Source organism: Camelina sativa, chromosome 4 (assembly GCF_030686135.1).
Source record: "Camelina sativa cultivar CO46 ecotype springtype chromosome 4, ASM3068613v1".
In the NCBI taxonomy this organism is placed as follows: domain Eukaryota; kingdom Viridiplantae; phylum Streptophyta; class Magnoliopsida; order Brassicales; family Brassicaceae; genus Camelina; species Camelina sativa.
In genome coordinates this window covers 25,588,690-25,603,752 of record NC_141883.1, presented here as the reverse complement: position 1 = coordinate 25,603,752, position 15,063 = coordinate 25,588,690, and the positions used below count along the sequence as shown (strand labels likewise).

At 37.8% G+C, this 15,063-nt stretch overlaps 1 protein-coding gene and 3 pseudogenes across 9 annotated transcripts; 3 read left to right on the top strand and 1 right to left on the bottom strand.

Moving 5' to 3' along the window:
- Positions 1 to 18: 18 nt before the first annotated feature.
- Positions 19 to 2,952, bottom strand: LOC104781724 (uncharacterized). Of its 6 annotated transcripts, none has more exons than XR_015597139.1 (7): positions 2,782 to 2,952; positions 2,569 to 2,627; positions 2,225 to 2,404; positions 1,976 to 2,146; positions 1,818 to 1,897; positions 676 to 1,734; positions 19 to 584 (listed from the first exon to the last, which is right to left on the bottom strand). XR_015597139.1 is itself a non-coding variant. In XM_010506456.3 (6 exons), coding segments are annotated over exons 2-6 (462 nt in total). In that variant the 5' UTR covers positions 2,599 to 2,627; positions 2,782 to 2,952; the 3' UTR covers positions 19 to 1,733. The 6 variants fall into 6 exon arrangements, 2 of the variants coding, with proteins under 2 accessions (XP_010504758.1, XP_010504757.1); XR_015597140.1 differs by having other exon boundaries at positions 19 to 567; XR_015597137.1 differs by lacking the exon at positions 2,782 to 2,952 and having other exon boundaries at positions 2,569 to 2,761.
- Positions 950 to 1,310, top strand: LOC147946193 (dirigent protein 17 pseudogene; annotated as a pseudogene). The gene has a single exon (XR_015597141.1). The product of XR_015597141.1 is annotated as a dirigent protein 17 pseudogene (transcript).
- A 9,221-nt stretch (positions 2,953 to 12,173) lies between the features above and the next one.
- Positions 12,174 to 14,981, top strand: LOC104781723 (dirigent protein 17 pseudogene; annotated as a pseudogene). Of its 2 annotated transcripts, none has more exons than XR_015597135.1 (2): positions 12,174 to 12,492; positions 12,834 to 14,981. The product of XR_015597135.1 is annotated as a dirigent protein 17 pseudogene, transcript variant X1 (transcript). The 2 variants fall into 2 exon arrangements; XR_015597136.1 differs by having other exon boundaries at positions 12,299 to 12,496; positions 12,837 to 13,579.
- Positions 14,221 to 14,981, top strand: LOC104781722 (dirigent protein 21 pseudogene; annotated as a pseudogene).
- Positions 14,982 to 15,063: the final 82 nt, after the last annotated feature.

The window sequence follows — 15,063 nt, the reverse complement described above, 5'->3', positions numbered from 1 at the left end:
GACATCAAGAAAGAAAAAAACACAACAATGCAAATTCATGTTGAAAACGCAAATAGAAACAAGCCTGATGACGACAGTAAAATGTAGACATAGAGTGCTTAAACAGATTTTCAGGTTTGAACAAACTTAAGCAACAAGAGAGGGACAAAAATTTCCACTTGATGCATTAGTTAGTTTATCAGGAAAAGAACTCTACCTGGAGCTTGTGAGCTCTGGGAAGCATTAGCAGATCCGTGGCAAGTTGCAGCCTTGCTTTTTCATCTTTTTCCCAAGCAAGCAGAGACTTTGAGCAGCTTAAGACATGGGAATTTCTCCAGGAAAGGTTCCATTTGCTTAAACACTTGTATGTATACCTTTAGCATTAATATCAAGATGAAGATGATCCAAGACACCACTACTCAGCACATTACTTATCCAAAACGGCTTCGTCGAATCAGTCCCCTCACTCAGATATTTGCACGTGATGTTGGTAGATGACCATTGCGGAGAGAGCTTCGGTATCCGTATGAGGTTCCCTCTTGACGCAGAGGAGAGCATCCGGTTAAGTCGGAATCTTACTTTGCAGAACTGTTCTTGTTGCAGAACTAAAGAAGATTAAGTGACGAATAAAAAAACTGTTCAAATAAATAAATAAAGGCAAAGTAGTAGTAGTGGCAAGCAAAAAATGATTAGTACATTTGCTGAGTGGATCATCCAGAGTTTAAGTTGTCCGCGTTGCCAAACAAGAACGTGTCTGGCTTAATCTCCAGAGTTAAGTTTGATTCGTTCGTGTTCAAGTTTGTATCTGATTCTCGTGTAACCGTTATATGAATGATTCGCCTTAGTTTCACCACGTTTCATCGGTTCTGAAACCTATAGAACGGATGAGTGATTCAGCTAATGTTTTGAATCTTGACTTCTGCTGGTTAACTTAACTCTGTGAGCTTTCTTTCTTGCAGAAGCAAGAAAGATGGAGAATACTGGGAGCATTAAGCAAGAAGGACCACCGTCTCTTCCTCCAGGGATCTTCGAGATACCGGGGGAGCCTGCTGTTGTTATCAATGGTGAACCTCAAACAGATTGTATGGTTCCCAAAGACGAACCAGTATCATCATCATCATCAAGTGGCAATGTAGGAAGCGGCGAATGGCTCGAGGGTAGACAAGTTCGCAAGTTTTTCTTGGGTCACTACTGATCTTGACTGGTCTGAGCTAGAAGAAGTACTTGTTGTACCTTTGGATGTTACTGTGCCTTTGAGGTCAATCTCGTTGCAGATCATCAAGAATCGACATATGCAGAACCAAGCTTATGGATACGCGCCACAGCGCTAGACCAAGAACTCCAACACAAAAGCGGTCTGCTTGTTTGTTGCTCAGAGTGTGAATATGGTGAAGCAGTAACAAAGAGGGTTGTTGCACTCTCTTATGCCTTAAAACTGGTAACAGTTGAATAGTCTAATGAAAGTATCATCGCTTGGAATATATTAGAAGACTATAGTGGAATCATGGAAGAGTAGTAGATACCATTAGAGATAAGAAACGTTTTTTTTGTACGATTATCTCAAATGCTAAACCAGTTATATAGCAGATGAATACTAACCTTTCGTTTTGAATAGTAATATTTTTCAAAATGAGTTTAATATGTCCCTAACTTCCCCTATTAATCCTCCTAGACAACATACCTCTGCGTCTTGGTTCTTTTCAATGACCGTGTTAGTCATGGCTAGCCACCATCTTCTTCTTCTTTCTCTGTTTTCTGCACACACACAAAAAAAAAAAAAAAAAAACATAAATCACAGAAATAAAGAAAAAGCAAACCTTGAATTCAAGAATTCTTACCAGCAGCACCAGGAGCAACTGTAGTAAGTAGTCTTGGCAGAGTCAGAGATCTTCAAATCTTTGAGCAGACGTTTGGTGTTCTTTAAACGGATTAAGGGAACAGATTAGTAAAAGAAGTAGACCCAAAAAAATATATTAAAAATACCTAAAATACAAACCTCTGCTCTTGCAGTCAAGATGTAACGTCGGACCTCTTCCGCTGGTTCGCGATATTGTTCTAGTAAAGCTGTTGCTCTATATCCTCTGTAGTACGAAGTCTTGGCAGAGTCGGAGTTCTTCAAATCTTTGAGCAGACGTTTGGTGTTCTTTAAACGGATTAAGGAAAGCTTCTGGAAAAAAGAAAAGGGAAGAGATTAGTAAAAGAAGTAGACCCAAAAGAATCTATTAAAAATACCTAAAATACAAACCTCTGCTCTTGCAGTCAAGATGTAACGCTCGACCTCTGCCACTGGTTCGCGATATTGTTCAACTAAAGCTGTTGCTCTTGCTCTATCCTCATCGTTAGTCGCCCTTCTTTCTGCTTTTTGTGCTTTGCGGAATTCTTTTCCAATACCCTCACTTACTGTTTTTTGGTAGTATTTTATACTCTGAAAAAGTTGGCACAAGATAAACAGATCTGGGAAACCATCAAGAACCTATTCTACCAAATTCAATCCTATTGAATACGAATCAAATAAGATTTAACCCTATTTGTACAATCATCACGAACCCCTATTCTACCAAATCAGACTGTTCAAAGAGAAGAACAAACCTGTGTTAACCTATCCTCAGCTTCTTTCATTTTTTTTTTCCTTGGTTTCCTCACGGACTCTTCCATACCATTTCAACATCGTGTCATGAAAGTGAAAACAACCGAATCCTCAAAAAAAAAAAACTCATCCTAAACTCGAGAAGCTCACTACACTAACCCTAACTATCTAAAATGGTGAAAATCAGAGAGGGATAAGGATTAAGGAGACAGCACCTTCTGCGAATTGTTCTGCGATTTTTTTCTCCCCTCTGGATTTCTCGTCGACGCGACGCGAGAATACAAGTGAGACCGACACGAACCCCTTACCAGATGATACGAAAAGCAACTTTTTTTAATCGAGCGGAGCGGAAGGAAACAACCAAAAGGGCCAACCAAGCAAGCTTTGGTTTTATTTTCATTACAACTCTTTCTTTATTGGACCCAAAAAAGGACAAAAACATGGAAATTTTCCATAAATTCTTTAATTAAAAAATGTTAATACGACTCATTGATCATATATATTCCCTGTTTAAAAATTGTTAGGCGTTAATCAGCGGGTAAGAGAGGACCTAACAATTAATTGGAAAATCGGATTTAAATCGGAGATTAATTTTAGGGGTTTTATTTATATACATATATAATATATATAAATTGTAGCATATTAGTAAGATTCGTTTGTGGTTCAGTGGTTCAGTGGTTCCAAGCCGGACCGAAATTCCATGGCTCTCAGGCTCGAGCTGTACAAATCACATTTTGGGTTTTTTTCGATTTTTCTTCAATAAATACAGAATGATGAAAATATCCTCATCTTCTTCCTCATCACTATTGATCTGAAAATCCTAATTTAAGCTGGCAATTATTCATCATTTTACTTTGTTATTCTTGTAGTTTTAGCTCTTATATGATAGATCTACAATCAAAATAATAGTTAGAGACTCAAACCTTCAATTTCTTTTTTTTTTTGAAACCCGATTTTTGGCTGACTGTGTCCAAATCGTGGCGGCAGAGGGTTGCCTAGCGTAGAATCGGCGATTCCACGGCCGCCTAGGCCGATTTTTAAAACAGGGTATATATGTATATTGAAATTTGGACTGAGGAAACTTGACAAAAAAAATATATATATATATTTACTATAATTTTCTATTTTTCTATAAGTTTTTTTTATTACTACAATTCTCTTTCTATGATATTTTTCTATAAGTTTTTAAATGCATTCATGTAGAATTTTAAATGACCGATCAAATTCAGCCATTTCATTAATTAACATTTTAAAAAATATGATAGTTTTCTATATTATTAATATTTAATTTTAAAATTAAAAATAAAAATATGTCTATAGTACGTAAAACTATGGTGGTGGGTCAGAGACTCATGTCGTCTGTGCTCTGTACCAGGAGTGAAATTTAGCTTCCCGGAGATTCCCATTAGAAGAGCTTCTCTGAGAGTTCCCTTTCTGGAGGATACCATCTCTGTTGCAAAAGAAGTAGATGCAGTGCTTCTTGGAGCCATTGGAAGGTTTGTCTTCTCTCTTGTCCCAACTTATGTTTTTGGAAAATACAATTTCTCATTTTTTTTTTGAATAAAATATAAAATTTATTCGAAAAAAGCGTTTTACATCAGCGGTAGTTTAAAACATTGGTCAGAGAGATATCTTGTTGTAACAGAGAGATATCTTGTTGTAAGCCATGTTGCCATTGCTGCTTCGTATTTTCCTTTGTTGTGGGTGTAGATGGAGAGTTGTTTAAGTAGTAAGGGAGCAGGGGATGGGGTTTCACCTTGTCTCCTCCTGTTCCGTTCCCTCCATAAAGTATAGATAGTGGCTTGAAGAGCAAAGAGCGCTAGGTACAAGGTAACATAGCTCAAAGTCTCGTCAGAGATGAGAGATAGGTTATCCTCCCAATTAGTCGAGAACCTACTGATATATCATGGTTTTTGTGGTTTTTAACCATGATATTAGGAGTCTTTTAGAGTCTTTTGATTTGTTTTGTAGGATGTTTTAGAGTCTTAACAGGTTTTCTAGGATTTTGGCATGAAAGAAACAAAATTGAGCAATTAGAAGGGATTTTGGAGCAATTCAGCTAAGGAAGAGAACTTGGAGCCGAGGAAGGATGAGAGTGTCGACCGACACTGCCTTAGCATCGATTGACACCATGTTTAGCCGAGAGAGAAGCAAGTTTTGGAAATTTTACATATCTGCCCCAAAATTTTCCATATTTGCATCATTAGTCCCTGGCGTGTTTTTGGACATATAAATAGTATTTTTAGGTTTTAGAAACCCTTAAGTTATTTTCTAGCAAGTTTTATTTTTCTGCAACCCTGTGAGATTTTGAGAGCTTTTGGGAGAGAGAGATCTCAACTGCTTTGAGAGAAGAATTCTTGAACTCCCTCTAGACTTTTTTAATTTCAATTGCTTATTATTCAGAATTATGTTTTGTTCTTCATTGAATATGTCTGAGTAGTTTGCTTGTTAGGTTCAAGGATTTTCACAGGGATTTTATGATTTATTAGATCTGTTATTTTTATGATTCATTATCTTTCTAGATCTTCATCATAGGTTGTTCTTCATATTAATCCTTGATTGGCCATCTAGAATTAATAACCTAGGAAAATAAATTGATATGAGAATATAATTGATTTTCCTGATAAAACCTTTTGATGAGCAAAATTACTTCTTGCAAAGAGATTTGATTTAGTAATTTTGTGAACAATCTAAACCTGTTTTCAAAGCTGATTTTTAACCTAGAATTTTACAAAGAGATTTGGATTTTCTGGTTTTAAATTTAGAAAATATTTGCAGTGAGAACTGATTTATTTTACAGAAGAGTTTAGAGTTCTAGATCTGATTTTAAATGCCTGAATCCTAATTAATTTATTGATTTGATATTTCATAATTTCCTGAGAAATTCCAATTGGTCTAGCTCTTTGATCATCTGAATTTACACAACTTTTATTTAATATTTTGCATTGCTTTTCTTAATTTTAATACAACTTAATTTGTTTAGCGTAATTATAAAACTCTATAATTTATTGAGTAATCTAGAGTCCTTGTGGAATTCGACCCCTAAGTACTGCAGTGACCTCTTAATTTGAGAGAGTAGCTCTACGGTTTAATTTGAGCATATCAAATTTTGGCACCGTTGCCGAGGAGTCTTTGATCTACCATTAGATTTTAGTTTTTAATTTCGTATAAATTTTTCTTTTTATTTTCTACTTACACGTTTTTGTTTTTCTTCTCTTTGGTGTTTCAGGTGTAGTGCATAATCTACTTGTAGGTAAGAAGTCAGTCCAATTTGCTGCTAAGGTTGAGACATTTGAGCCAGAGCCAAAGAATACGGAGGAGAATGTCAACTATGTGTATGGAGCTGGGTATCAGGGACAGAGATTTGGTAATCAGCAAAACAACATGCCTTACAGTGGAAACTTTTCAGGCTACACTTCCAAGCCAGAGTATCAGCAGCAGCAACAGGGCATTGGGTACACAAGGAATTATGGCAATAACTCATATGAGTCCCCTCCTCCGAAAATAGCTGAAAGTAGTAAGATGGAAGCTATGCATGAGCATCTTTTGCAAGGTCAGGAGCAGATGACAATGACTTTCAATGGGAAGCTTGACAATGTCTACACTGAACTTAATGGGAAATTTGAAGCTTTGAACATTCATGTAAAGCAGCTGGAAAGTCAGGTAGCACAAACAGCTGGATCCGTCAAAAGGCAAGAGGGATTTCTCCCTGGGAGAACTGAGTCAAATCCCAAACATTCTTGTAATGCCATATCAGTGAGAGGTGAAGATAAAGGTGAAATTGCTTCTACAGAAAAGGGAGAGAAATCGACAAATTTCTCGGCTTCAGATGATGGTGTCGATCAACACCACATGGGTGTCGGTCAACACCCCTCTTAGACAGAACCCGAAGTTGCAAAATCTCAGGTTCCAGCTGCTGAAAGGGTGTACCAACCGAAGATTGCTTTTCCTAAGCCAAGAAGGTCCAAGCAGGAGATGGAGGAAGCTAGATGCAAGGCTATGATGGATAAGGTGATGATTGAGATGCCTTTGATTGATGCAGTAAAGCTTTCACCACCACTTAAGCGTTATGTGAAGAGAATGGTATCAAATGGTTTGAGCCCTGAAGAAGGAGCACTGCTTACAAAAGATGTCAGTGCAAGTCTTTTGAACCAGCCTCCACAGAGGAAGAAGGAGAAGAAGAAAGAGGTAGTTGTCTCTGAGAAAGTGAGTGCTATGATCCAGAGTAGGATTGCAAAGAAGTTACCAGATCCTGGAAGTTTTGTGTTAGATTGCTCTATCTCCACAGGAAGGTTTGCTCACTCACGTTGTGATCTTGGCTCTAGTATCAACTTGATGCCACATTCTGTTGTTGTGAGACTTGGGATGACAGAATTTAAGCCAACTGTGATTTCTCTTATCATAGCTGATCGATCCCAAAGAGTTCCTGAAGGTGTTTTAGAGGATATTCCAATTAAGGTTGGAAACATCATGATTCCAACTGACTTTGTGGTGCTGAAGTATGATAAAGAGCCTAAAGACCCTCTAATCTTAGGAAGATCTATCTTGGCAACAGTTGGTGCCATCATAGATGTGAAGAAGGGAAACATAGCACTGAATGTGGAAGGTTTGAGTATGAACTTTGAGATGGATAAGCTGTGGAGAGCTCCTACCATTGATGGACAGACATTTTCTGTTGAGAAGATTGCTGAGATAAGCTGCAAAGAAGCAAATACACAAGCAACAGGTTCAGTGTCGACCGACACCCTATCAGCATTGGTCGACACACCTCCACATCCGAGACAGATCTTGTCCAAAACTGATGCTCCAAATCATAAAGCTGTTCCCAAACAGAAAGCCCCCCACTCCACACTCCAAAGTCCTCAGGTAAGGCAAAGGTATGAATCTTCTTTACCCAAACCCCCTCCTATCATCAAGAAGAATTTCAAAGATACAAAAACTGTTTTGCAGTTGACCAAGCCACGAGATTATCGTAGAGCACTTGTTTCTTCTATTGATGATTTTGCAGGACATAAGAGAAGCAAACCCATCCCTAAATCCTGTCCTGGTCTTGTTCCTCACATCCTTGGCAGACCTCATGCACCTAAAGCTTATACACCACCTTGGATGATGAGACATTCTTCTCAGAAGCATTCAATGCCACGTTCTAATCCACCGGATGCCTGAGCTTCAGAACAGTCAAGCTAATGACTGAAAACAAGCGCTTAGTGGGAGGCAATCCACTTCTAGGTTTTTCTTTTCCTTTTGAGTCATTTTTCTTTTTGCATTGAGTCAGTTTTTGTTTGAATTTATGAACTATCTATCTATCATGTTGCTTTTAACCTGTGTTTGTGTTTGAGTGTTTCTTCACAACATAATCATCAAATGATTGATCCAACAACACATGAACACAACTAAATGCAACTAACAAGGAGTTACGGCCAAAAACCACCATTCATGATGAGTGTCGATCGACGCTGAAATGGTGTCGGTCGACACCGCTGGGTAACCCGAGAATCAATTCATCTTTTCATTACAATTTCCATACATTTTTGTTTCTTTTAGCTTTCCTCTTACTTGACAACACTGCGGACAGTGTTGTTTAAGTCTGGGGGAGGTTGTCTACTAACTACTTTTTTTGTTTTTGAGTTTCAGTTGTGTCAGTCAAAGCCATAAAGTTTGAGTCAAAATTTTCTTTTTGACTTTGGGAATTATGATCTTGATTAATGATTTCTCTTATTTGGCTAACGCTCTAATGATTATTTGTTTATGCTTGATCTCAGAACTGAAGCTTAGAAAGACTATGAGCTGTATCAACAATCCCGAAAGCCCTTATTCAAAGGAAATCTGGTTAAACTAACGTTGTCTTAACTTTTATCAGGATTTTAACCGGACTTAATCTCTTACTTTGGGGTTGGAAATCAGTGGACTAGACTTCTTCTTTGGGCCATACAAGACAGTGCAAATTTTTCAAAGTATGTTTCCCCTCTATCTTCCCTTCAGTGCTTAAAAAAAAGAGAGAAAGATCAGAAAAAAAAGATGAGATGATTTTGATCAGTTTAGAGAGGTAAGTAAATTACCTATGACCTCATTATTCTACTCTTGAGTCAAATGATCACACAAACCTTGGAAGCGAGGGGTAGGTAAATTACCAATGACCCCGGTATTCACTTACACCTTTGAAAAAAAAAAATGGAAGTGAGAAAAGGGAGAGGAAAAGAGATGTATGAAGAATGTCTTGGTCTGAAAAGAGTCCATATGCCACTGATCGATACACCAAGGTAAGAACTCACCTGTACTTGCTTTAATTTATGTAATGAGATGACAATGGTGAGACTAGAGATTCCATAGGATTGTGGGATTTGAGCAAGGAATGTTGATGCTTATCATGGTTAAGTATAAGAAGTAAGTTCTTGAGTCAGGTAAATGAAGAGTGCGAATAAGAATCATCATGCAGTTGAGTGAGTTCCCTGTTTTCAAACCTATTTCACAGGTTTAAGCTTATGTTTTGCTTGAGGGCAAGCAAAGGCTAAGTCTGGGGGAGTTGATATATCATGGTTTTTGTGGTTTTTAACCATGATATTATGAGTCTTTTAGAGTCTTTTGATTTGTTTTGTAGGATGTTTTAGAGTCTTAACAAGTTTTCTAGGATTTTGGCATGAAAGGAGCAAAATGGAGCAATTAGGAGGGATTTTGGAGCAATTCAGCTAAGGAAGAGAACTTGGAGCAGAGGAAGGATGAAAGTTTCATCGACACTGCCTTAACATCGATCGACACCATGTTTAGCCGAGAGAAGCAAGTTTTGGAAATTTTACAAATTTGCCCCAAAGTTTTCCATATTTGCATCATTAGTCTCTGGCGTGTTTTTGGACATATAAATAGTATTTTTAGGTTTTAGAAACCCTTAAGTTATTTTCTAGCAAGTTTTATTTTTCTGCAATCCTGTGAGATTTTGAGAGCTTTTGGGAGAGAGAGATCTGAACTGCTTTGAGAGAAGAATTCTTGAACTCTCTCTTTACTTTTTTAATTTCAATTGCTTATTATTCAGAATTATGTTTTGTTCTTCATTGAATATTTCTGAGTAGTTTGCTTGTTAGGTTCAGGGTTTTTCACAGGGATTTTATGATTTATTAGATCTGTTATTTTTAGGATTCATTATCTTTCTTGATCTTCATCATAGGTTGTTATTTTTAGGAGATATCGTAGGCTTGTAGGGAAACTGATCTATCTCACAATCACACGGCCTGACTTGTGCTATGCCGTTAACCAAGTTAGTCAACATATGCAAGTACCATCAAATCTTGTTGGATTTGCAACAATTAATAACCTAGGAAAATAAATTGATATGAGAATATAATTGATTTTCCTGATAAAACCTTTTGATGAGCAAAATTATTTCTTGCAAAGAGATTTGATTTAGTAATTTTGTGAACAATCTAAACCTGTTTTCAAAGCTGATTTTCAACCTAGAATTTTACAAAGAGATTTGGATTTTCTGGTTTTAAATTTAGAAAATATTTGTAGTGAGAACTGATTTATTTTACAGAAGAGTTTAGAGTTCTAGATCTGATTTTAAATGCCTGAATCCTAATTAATTTATTGATTTGATATTTCATAATTTCCTGAGAAATTCCCTAGGTCTAGCTCTTTGATCATCTGAATTTACACAACTTTTATTTAATATTTTGCATTGTTTTTCTTAATTTTAATACAACTTAATTTGTTTAGCGTAATTATAAAACTCTATAATTTATTGAGTAATCTAGAGTCCTTGTGGAATTCGACCCCTAAGTACTGCAGTGACCTCTTAATTTGAGAGAGTAGCTCTACGGTTTAATTTGACCTACTGAGGAGCTTTAGTGTAAGGCTTGTCCATATTTCTGATGAGTAAGGGCAGGAGAAGAATAGATGATCCCTGGTTTCTAGTTGATTTGAACAGAGTATGCATGAAGTGTTGATGGCACCACCCCAGGTCTGCATTCGTTCGCCTGTTGACAATGAATACGCATACAGAGTACGCATACAGAGTACGCATTTGAACAGAGTATGCATACAGTTTCTCATATTTTCATGTAGGTATAATTTAAGGTACAAATGGGATGACAATGAATAGCAGCATCTGAGGCCTGAGAAGGGGTTACTTCAGCTTCGTGCAGGCTTAAAGTCTTTGAAAATCTGAGACGTGCTACAGTTCTGCCACAGGTAACCATCCTCAGCCTAATCTCGGAAATCTCTTGGTAGCCTGAACTTTATTTCTTGTGTAAACTTCAAATTATTTATTTTTTGTACAGTTAGTAGATGCTTGAAGAGAGAGGTTGCAGGAGGTCTTGTTCTAATGGTTGTAAAACAGCTTACATGAGGTCAGTTTAATTAGTTTATTGAAACTGATCGTGCTTCTTGTCTTTCTAGTTCTGTAGTGGGATATCATTTATAAAAATGATGGTCTTATGGTAACATGTACTTTTATCTTGGAGAACCAAGGGGAATTAAGACAAATGATAATGGCAAAGAAGTTGGGTTAATACTGAGGTTTATGTTACCCACGAGGTACTTGATTGAAAATCTCAGATGCAGATTTCTGTGGACAGATTGTTAAGTACTATGGACTAATATTTTAAAGCATTTCTTATGTTCCTCAGATTGACAGAATTGTTCGTGTTGTCTTCAAGAATGCTCGGAAACGGCGTTTTGGGCTTATAGAAAAATTCTCCCTCAAGTGTAAAACTGGTGTGGATCATGTGGGATCGTTGGATGTGTAATGTGTTGGCGCGTGGTGCTTCGAAGGGACTTTGGCAAAACTATGAGCAAGTTTTGTTCCTTGTAGACGTTATTGGGAAATCAACTTGTTATACAGAGACTCACACCCCATGAGTTCGAGATTGCAACTCAATGACTTCTTGTAGAGTTCGATCATCTGCACTTGAAGATCAATAACGTTAGGGACATCGAGCTATGTTGGACCAAGAAATGCTGGAACAGTGATTTCTATCTCCTTCAAGCACCGGAAAATAGTCCAAGAAATGCTTGATGATCTTCATCTCTCTCATTGTTCCTCTAAACTCTTCAATCTCTAATCTCTTCAGTGGACAAGATGAGCAGGGACAACCTTTGCAGTCACAAACATCCTCGCATGTATCTGGCACACAGTCCGAAAGATCCTGAAAGGAGAGGCATATATATATGTCTAAGGGGATTCATATTATGAACTCTACTTTTCTACAAGTTAAGAAAATAAGTCGTGTTTAATACTTCAATGCCTAAGAGTTTCTAGATGTTATTTAGGAGAACAGTTTACTGCTTGCCATCGACTCTTACCCCTCCTCAAAACATAACGATTTGAGGTTGTTGAACACCGTCATCGGCATCGACGCAGAGGATAATAGAAAAAACCCAACTAGACATTTTGTAATCACATACTAGACCGAAGAGAAACAGCATCCCCATCATCTTCTAAGCAATCATTATTTGGGACTCTAGCTTGTTCAATATTATCATTAGTGACTATCAGATTGATTCGAGCCTCAAATAGATTACTAAAAAATTAGCTAATGGATAGTCTTTTGCAACACAATCAGAGATTTTAGAGTAAGAGAAGTAAACAAACACTGGAATCTATTTTTAGGGTCTCGAGGGCTACACTTGACACGGTCTCATTCGAGTCACACAATACAATTACAAGCTAATGCTCCAGCAAATACATAGTGCATTTCTAATTTATATTAGGGTGATCAAATAAATAAAAAGGCTAAGCAAAAATAAGATTAGTACTGCTGAGTGGATCCATCCAGAGTTAAGTTGTCCGCGTTGCCAAACAAGAACGTGTCTGGCTTAATCTCTTAAATTAAAACCTCCCGCCTCGCCTCCCTTCGCCGCCGTACACTCGACGGACTACGAACGACGGTGGCTGAAATCTCCCGCCCGTAAATTTCTATCCCCACCTGATACTGGTGAGTAAGCCTCTTCTCTTCTTTCGATTCGTCGTATTTTGGTATAAAACTGGAATCGCCTCGCCGATTGCTGGGGAATTTAGGGTTTGTACTAAGAATCGATTGTTTTAATGTTCGAGGAGAGGACAATTTCGTCATCATAGGATAAAATTTAGGGGTTCATTCGTTTTCAAGTTCGTATCTGATTCTCGTGTATCAGTTATATGAATGATTCGACTTAATTTTGCTTCATCGGTCCTGAAACCTACAGAAACTGTGAAAGATGCGCTTGGTTCAACAGATGAGTGATTCAGCTAATGTTTTGAATCTTAACTTAACTCTGTGAGCTTTCTTTCTTACAGAAGAAAAAAAAAGATGGAGAACACTGGGAGCATTAAGCAAGAAGCACCACCGTCTCTTCCTCCAGGGATCTTCGAGATACCGGGAGAGCCTGCTGTTGTTATCAATGGTGTACCTGATGAACCTCAAACAGATTGTATGGTTGCCAAAGACGAACCAATCTCATCATCATCATCAAGTGGCACTGTAGGAAGCGGCGAATGGCTCGAGGGTAGACAAGTTCGCAAGTTTTTCTTGGGTCACTACTATTCTGGTGTGGTGACAAAGTTCGACAAGCAATCTGGTTGGTACAGAGTTGAGTATGAAGATGGGGATTCTGAAGATCTTGACTGGTCTGAGCTTGAAGAAGTACTTCTACCTTTGGATGTTACTGTCCCTTTGAGGTCAATCTCGTTGCAGATCATCAAGAATCGACATATGCAGGCCCAGTCTTATGGATACGCGCCACAGCGCTAGACCAAGAACTTCAACACGAAAGCGGTCTGCTTGTTTGTTGCTCAGAGGTGAATATGGTGAAGCAGGAACAAAGAGGTTGTTACACTCTCTTATGCCTTATAATTGGTTAACAGTTGAATAGTCTTTTGAATCTATCATCGCTTGGAATATATTAGAAGACTTTAGTGGAATCATGGAAGAGTAGATACCATTAGAGATATGAAACGTTTTTTTGTACGATTATCTCAAATGCTAGACCAGTTATAGCAGATGAATACTGACGTTTCGTTTTAATTAGTCATATTTTTCAAAATGAGTTTAATATGCCCCTAACTTCCCCTATTTCCTCCTATACAACATACCTCTGTGTCTTGGTTCTTTTTTAAAATAAAAAACGCAATCACATCTTCAAACATATAGCCTGAAATATCAGTTAAGAGTTTGTAGCGCAGGCTGACCGTCTTCGTCATGGCTAGCCACCATCTTCTTCTTCTTTCTCTGTTCTCGGCTCTTCTTTTGGCAGTCACCATTACAGAATGCAAAGCTTACTCAAAAACAGTGCAGGCACCATATCCAGAACATAAAATCGTCTTTTTTTGTAATAAAAGCTGCTTCTTTTTTTGTCAACCATAAAAGCATTCTTTTCAGTTTGTTTTCTTATGCTCACCTAACTTTTTTATTTATTTAGATACCCTCAAAGCAAAAGTGAGGAATAGGGCTAGCTAACAAGTAAACAAGAGACTGTAACCTTTAAACGAAGATTATGTCCACATCAATGGAGGTCTGTTTTTAGCACGTTGCCTGGCTAGCTGTAGTACACCGAGAAAACATTTTGTGCTTTCAATCAATAATTCTGTTATTGAGTATAAATTATGCGATCACTTCCACAAGAAAAACACAATCACTTTTCACTCATAGCCTGAAAGATAAGTTCAGCCAGCGACCATCTTCCCCATGGCTAGCCTTCTTCTTTCTCTGTTCTCAACTCTTCTTCTGGCAGCCACCATTACAGAATGCGAAGCTTACTCAAAAACAGTGAAGGCACCATATCCAGGACCTAAACCAGAGAAGCTAACTCACCTCCACTTCTACTTCCACGTCATTGACTCCGGAAACAAACCAACTGATGTGCTCGTCGCTACAGGTCCCACAACAAACTCCTCTGCAACCAACTTTGGTTTGGTTGCAATCGATGACGATCCATTGACGATGGGACCTGACATAACCTCAGAGGAAATTGGGAGAGCTCAAGGGATGTATGCATCGACTGACCAGAACAAGTTTGGTTTGCTTATGGCTTTTAACTTTGTTTTCACAAAGGGTGAATTTTCCGGGAGCACCATCTCTATGTATGGCCGGAATGCGATCTTGTCGAAGGTGAGAGAGATGCCAATCATCGGAGGTACAGGAGCTTTCAGGTTCGGAAGAGGATATGCACAGGCCAAGACTTTTGTGTACAATACTACCAGCGGAAATGCTGTGGTCGTGTATAATGTCTATGTTTGGCATTAACTATTGGCATTTTTTCAATGCGTTTCACCACCTTTTGTTGAACATCAGATGAAATAATTCAAATAAATATCCTGTGGAATAAATGGTTTCCGTTGTTGTTGTTTTTGTTGTGTAACTGATATTGCTATTTTCGTGTAATGTATATTGCTATTTTCGTGTAATGTATTGTGAGTGTTATAAAAATTCGCAGTTTATGTGATGAACTCTCCAGGATATTGTTTTCTAATCGCAAAATGGTCAATTTATAATATTATTATATTGGTAATTAACATTTTTAATGTTTTG